Genomic DNA, 5,624 nt, shown 5'->3' on the forward strand with positions numbered 1-5,624 from the left:
TTTTTTTTGAAGTAAGTAGAGTAACATTTTGTATACACAAATGTTTTGTTTTTTTCCATTCCCTTCCTATAGTTGATTGATGTTGCGCTACTCCCACTGTAGAAAGTGTTGCATGGAGTTCCAATCTGCCATTAGTTGCACAGTAATGCTCTTGCTCTCTGACTATACCTCTCTCTAATTTAGTTCTTGTTCAGTACTGCAGGATCGGCATGGAGCGTCACGACTACTTCCTGCTGGTGACGACGGCGACCTGCGCAGCGCTGGCCGTCGCGTCGTTCCTGATCTTGATCGTTCCCTCCCCGCACTACGTCATCCCGGTGGAACTCTTTCAGTAAGTCTCCTCTGTTTCTCTTGCATTTGGTTGGTTTAACCGCAAAAAAATGGAAGAAACGAGTTGAGATCATTCGTACCACGTGCAATCACTCATGCCCAGGTTCATGGTGGCGTCGACCGGGGCGCAGATGATGTGGTGCCTCATGGCGATACCCGTCCACATCTGCATCCTCCTTGGGTGGACGGCGCCGCAGGAGCTTTTCTCATACAAGTCAGTGGTGATACACTGGGTACGTCTGCTTCCTAATATGCAATGCACACAAACACTATCATACCTAGCTAACCTAGTTTATACGTATGGTGCTGAATGCAGATCTTGACGGCTGAGTCTCTGGTCTGGGCCTCAGTCGGGGTGGGTCTCGTCCACAGCCAGCACTTCGCTCGCAGCTCCTGCGCTGGCTTGTCGGGGGCCGTCTGCCGGACCAGGTGGGAGCTATCCTCGTGGCTTGCCCTGGTCATGGCGGCCCTCAGCATCGTCGACGCCCTGGTTCTCCGTTGGGCCACAAGCCACACGCATGGCGCTGCCCAAGCCTGTTCAGTTTAAGGCTTTGTAGACAACCGTATCCATGCTTGCTGCAAGCTTTTCATTCTTCGTGCGTGGAGGCTGGAGAGTATACACCTTCATGTGTTTGGTTGATGGTGTTGTGGGTCGTGTGGCAGCCTATAGCTAGCCAGATGTGAACCTTTGATGTGTTCGGATGGACTTCTAGATTTCCTGCCTGATCCAGATTTCACCCCAGTATATATGCTCATGTGCTGATGGACTTCTAGATTACTGTTGTGTTGTTGGTTGGTTGCTATAATGCTCGCTGCTCCCTATCTGATCGAAGAGCTGTTGTGTTTTGGTTGATTGTGCATGATGCTCCCTGCTGCTGTCCATTCCACATATATTTTGTGGATACTAGGAGGCAAAGGTGCTCGCCGCGCCCGTGGCTTTACCTCCTTGGCGGGTATGGTCAGTGTTAGCAAATAATATATGTATATGTTCAATGGTTCATATGCTGTTGAACTGCAGCAGTTTCAAAATTAGTGTCTCTTCATTACAAATATGATGAGGCACATAATATAAGCAGTTCATATATACACTGGACTGGGCGAGACGACAATGGTTGATAATTAAGGTGATTATACATCGATGGCCAAGTACTTACTTCTATAGGATATTAGGTAAGGCACATAGGTCCTCAATATTATGCATAGTAGTTTTGCTGGCAAAGGTTGGAGAATTAAACTTCTGATCCAAGATTACTATCTCGCTAGTGCTTCTTCTCTATCTATAGTTCTCTATCTTCAGTATACTGCGGGGGTAGTGTGTAATTTAATCTAGCAGAATCACATGTGCACTGGAGTGAATACCTAACAGGTAGAAACAAAACAAGGTAGAAACAAATAAAGAGTAGAACAATAATAAATAACAAAGTACAACAAATAATATAAGCATTGAATCAATGTGCAGTAAAGTGAATACCTGACAGGATTGTATTGTCTCCTGTAAGTCTCTGCAGGATATCAAATGTCTTGCAGTGTATGCAAACAGAGGAAAGCTATCAGGCTGTGGATTCCTGAACTTTTTAGCACTAAGTAACTTTGATTCTGTACAAATGATCCACTACTCCGTATTTCACTATTTCTTCCGTGCATCAGCAACCATGAACGTTCCAAAGGTGTAAAACTGAACCTTCTTCTAGGGCATCTCCAACCGGCCGACCCAAACGGACGCGCTGGGCCGTCCGTTTTGGGCCGTTTGCGTGGCCGGCCGGACACGCGGACAGCGCCCCGCGTCCGCGTGTCCGTTTGGGTCGCACGCGGCGCCCAACGCGGCGATCCAAAGAGACGCCACGTGGTTCGTCTTCGTTGCGCGGCGCTGCGCCATGGCAGGCCTCGATGGGACAGCCATGGTGGGCGGTGGAACGCACGGGAAATATCCCGCGCGCACCAAGGTTCCCGCGCGCGCGAAAACGCCATTGGCGCACGCTCGCGCCCAAGTTTCCCGCCAGGCCGCCGGCTATAAAAGACGGCGGCGGTCTCACACAGACCGCATCACCTTCCTCTCCCACTCCACCTTCTCCGGTGGCCACTCCACCTTCTCCGGCGCCATGCCGCGCACCCTGCAGGCCACGTGGGCCAAGCTCTCCCTCGCCGCCCGGGCCAGGTTCCCGCGGACGGACGAGGAGGAGCGCGCAGACTCGCGGTGGGTCGCCGACGACGAGGCGCTCCGCTGCCGAGGCGGCGGCAAAGAAGGCAGGCGACGCCGAGATGATGGAGGCAGCCGCGGACGGCTGGCACGAGACTGCGGACGGCTGGTATGAGGCCGCGGAGGAGGGGGCGGCCGCCGCGGAGGAGCCCGTCGACGAGGAGGACCTCACGCTGGCGAATATCAACGCCGCCATCGAGGAGCGTCTCACCGATCTCACGCGCGTGACGAAGGAGCACGAGGCCACTGGCGGGCCGGCCGCCGCCGATTAGGCGACCTCCTCGCCGTAAGAACGAGCCGATCGCTATGCGAGCAGCCCGTCACCTCATCCAGATGCCCTCGCCCGAGCGGCGCGCCGGGAGGATGCCGAGTCGGCGGAGCGCGGCAGGCAAGAGCGCATGCGCCGGCGGCAGGAGAACCACGAGGCCCAGGCCCCCGCCCGCGTTCGCCTGGAGGCGCGCACCGCTGTGGAACGCGCCGCCCTGCAGGAGCTTGAGGTATGCGGGAAGCGGATGGTTCCGCCGCAGGAGGCGGAGCGCGAGCGCGCCCGAGGTGCGCGGACGGAAAGGAGGAGGATGAAGGCCTCCGCCGAAGCCGCCGCCGTCGCCGCCGCGCCACCCAGCTGGTAAGCTGGAGTGGAATCCTCACGCATACAGGCCGCCCGCGTCGAGTGAAATCCACGGCCCCGACGGCGAGCCGGCGAGGAGCCGCCAGCCCCATACGTAGTAGGATAGAAGTAGTAGTTAAAAAAAATTGTAACGAGTTCTTTTAAATGAAAACAAATGCACGCGGCCGTCCGCTTTTGCGGTGCGTCCCCGCGCTGGACCGGATTTTGTCCGGCTGGACCCATCCGAACGCGCGGGTGTGACATAAATCGGTCCGTTGGAGGTACCCTTAGCTCTGCCTAGAATCGGTCCACACGAATACACGATTACCTGTGACCCGCACCTCCGGGCTCGGACGCAACAGAGCACAGCGTGTCGCGGGGACGCAGCAGGACACGGCGGCTGCGACGGTCAACGGCGACCGCCGACCTCGCCGGGCCGAGATTGGGCGCCGACGGTCTCGGGCGGGCGGCTGGCGAGCAGGGCATGGCCGAGGTGATGCGGGCGCGGGCCAGCCAAGGGCGCGGACAGTCTTGTGGCGCACGGCGCGCGTGCGGTGGTCGACGCCGACGCGCGTCTCCGGCGGCCGCCGGCGAGCCCAGCCCAGCCCAGCCTCTCCCACTCTTTGATTTGGTCAACATCACACATATATAGTAGAAAAAAAATAAAAAGAATCAACTGACAGCTCTGGCCCACCGAGAAATTACAGAAACGCCCCAGAATTTAGGCCTATGAAATATCTGTGAGCCTCTTAGTTCTTCAAAAAACGGTCTGCTTTCCTCTTCTCCTCTCCCCGCTACAGTGCTCACGAGAGGCGAAAAGGAGAAGTTGCATTTCCCTTGTCTCGCCGCCGGCCAGACCGTCGGTTCCCTCCCTCTCCGTTGGCCGCCTCGGCGGCGGGAGAGTGGGGGAACCACGGATCTGCATTTCCGGCTTGTAGATAGTAGGGTTCTCGTGTCTGCCGGCGACACTGTGATGGCGGAGGCGCGCCGGCAAGAATAATAGTGCCTCAGCTCAATCCCCATTGCGGCGGCGCTCTCCATGGCGGCGTCGGAGAGCTGGAGGCCGTGTGTACCCATGGTCGTGTGTACCCATGGTCCCTGGGAGGGTTGGCGCGGCGGCGGCGCCATCTCTCTCGTGGATTTTGTCCTCCTGCTTCGTCGCCGTGGCTGCGTCTACTCCAACGACGCCATGGAGCTTGGGAGGTGATGTATAGGAGCAGCGTCGGCATCAGATGCCGGCAGGCTCCAGAGACTGGCTTGGCCGACGCGGGATTGGTGGTTGCGGATGGGCGACTCGGACGAGCTCGGGGGTCTTCCCGGCCGATGTTCCCCAAAGAAAGCAATCCCGTCGGGCGCGGCGGGTGCGGATAGAGGTCCACAAAGCAGCGGTGTCTGCGAGGGTGCTCCTCCAACTCTTGGTGAGTGGGCTCCATCTCCTTCCCCTTCGGCGTCTCCGACGGCGGCGGTTGCACGAGGTGCACGATGGTGTTCTGCACAGAGATCTCCAGGGCCTCTTTGTAATTTTCTATTTTTGCAAGGTCTTTTGTGCAAAGTGTCGGCACAGCTGGTGTTCTGGAGTGTTCGTGATGTTTCTGCATTGTAACCAACTTCTACTATAAATAGATGCGCGGTAACTTTTCTCAAAAAAAAAAAGAATTTAGGCCTATCCAGTATGTATCTCCCTAGAGTGTTATCTCCTTTGCCACGTCAGCACTGATAGTAGGTTCTACTGTCAGTTTTCGTGTAAGCACAGTTAAAAATGCGAATCAGTGGATATCAAATTCTAGTTGCAATTTCCACGAATAGTGGTGGGTTTGCGAACTTTCCATGGTAATGTGGTGGTTTTTTAAATTAACTCGTATGAACTAGAACACGTATAGTGGGTATCCAGACGATTTGAACCTCCATGAATGTATTTGTTTATTTGAGGAGAACTGTCTAAGAACTATCTACTCAATTTTACCTCCCTCCTTCCCACCGAACACATCATAACCGTAGTTCAAAGTCAGTTTTGTAAAAAAAAAATCTTACTACTTTCAGAACATTTCAGATTTGACTTTTAAGTTCAAATTTCAAACTGAAATCTTGTCTTCGTACCTCGAGGCTCCAGGCAACTCGAGGCATATCCTAAGGGCATCTTGAACAGAGCAGCACAAACGGACGTTGAGCAACTGTTTGCGTCCGCAGTTGCATCCACGCGAACGAAAAATGCACCTGGACACTGCTCCGGTGGAGCGACACATAGTGATCGGGCCGTCCGCAGCGACGCAAACGCGGCTCAAATATGCGGTAGGTTTGCTCTCTGCATTGGTTGCATCAGGGTCCGCTAGGCAGTGACTAGGTAAGCAAAATATTTCTTCATTACTATTGATTGGCTAAAAGGACCATGTTTACAGAGATTGTTAGTCGAGTTAACCTAAAACTACAACGGCCGTATCTACTCGCCGTCGTGCGCCTACCACGGCCAGGGTTACTCGCAGTCGCGCTACC

At 54.8% G+C, this 5,624-nt stretch overlaps 1 protein-coding gene across 1 annotated transcript; it reads left to right on the top strand.

Moving 5' to 3' along the window:
- Positions 1 to 209: 209 nt before the first annotated feature.
- LOC127316754 (uncharacterized) lies at positions 210 to 1,108 on the top strand. The gene is made up of 3 exons (XM_051347221.1): positions 210 to 331; positions 434 to 563; positions 647 to 1,108. The coding sequence occupies exons 1-3, from the start codon at positions 210 to 212 to the stop codon at positions 875 to 877; spliced, it is 483 nt and encodes a 160-aa protein (XP_051203181.1). The 3' UTR covers positions 878 to 1,108.
- The last annotated feature ends 4,516 nt before the right edge of the window (positions 1,109 to 5,624 follow it).

This window comes from Lolium perenne, chromosome 7 (genome assembly GCF_019359855.2).
Source record: "Lolium perenne isolate Kyuss_39 chromosome 7, Kyuss_2.0, whole genome shotgun sequence".
NCBI lineage: Eukaryota > Viridiplantae > Streptophyta > Magnoliopsida > Poales > Poaceae > Lolium > Lolium perenne.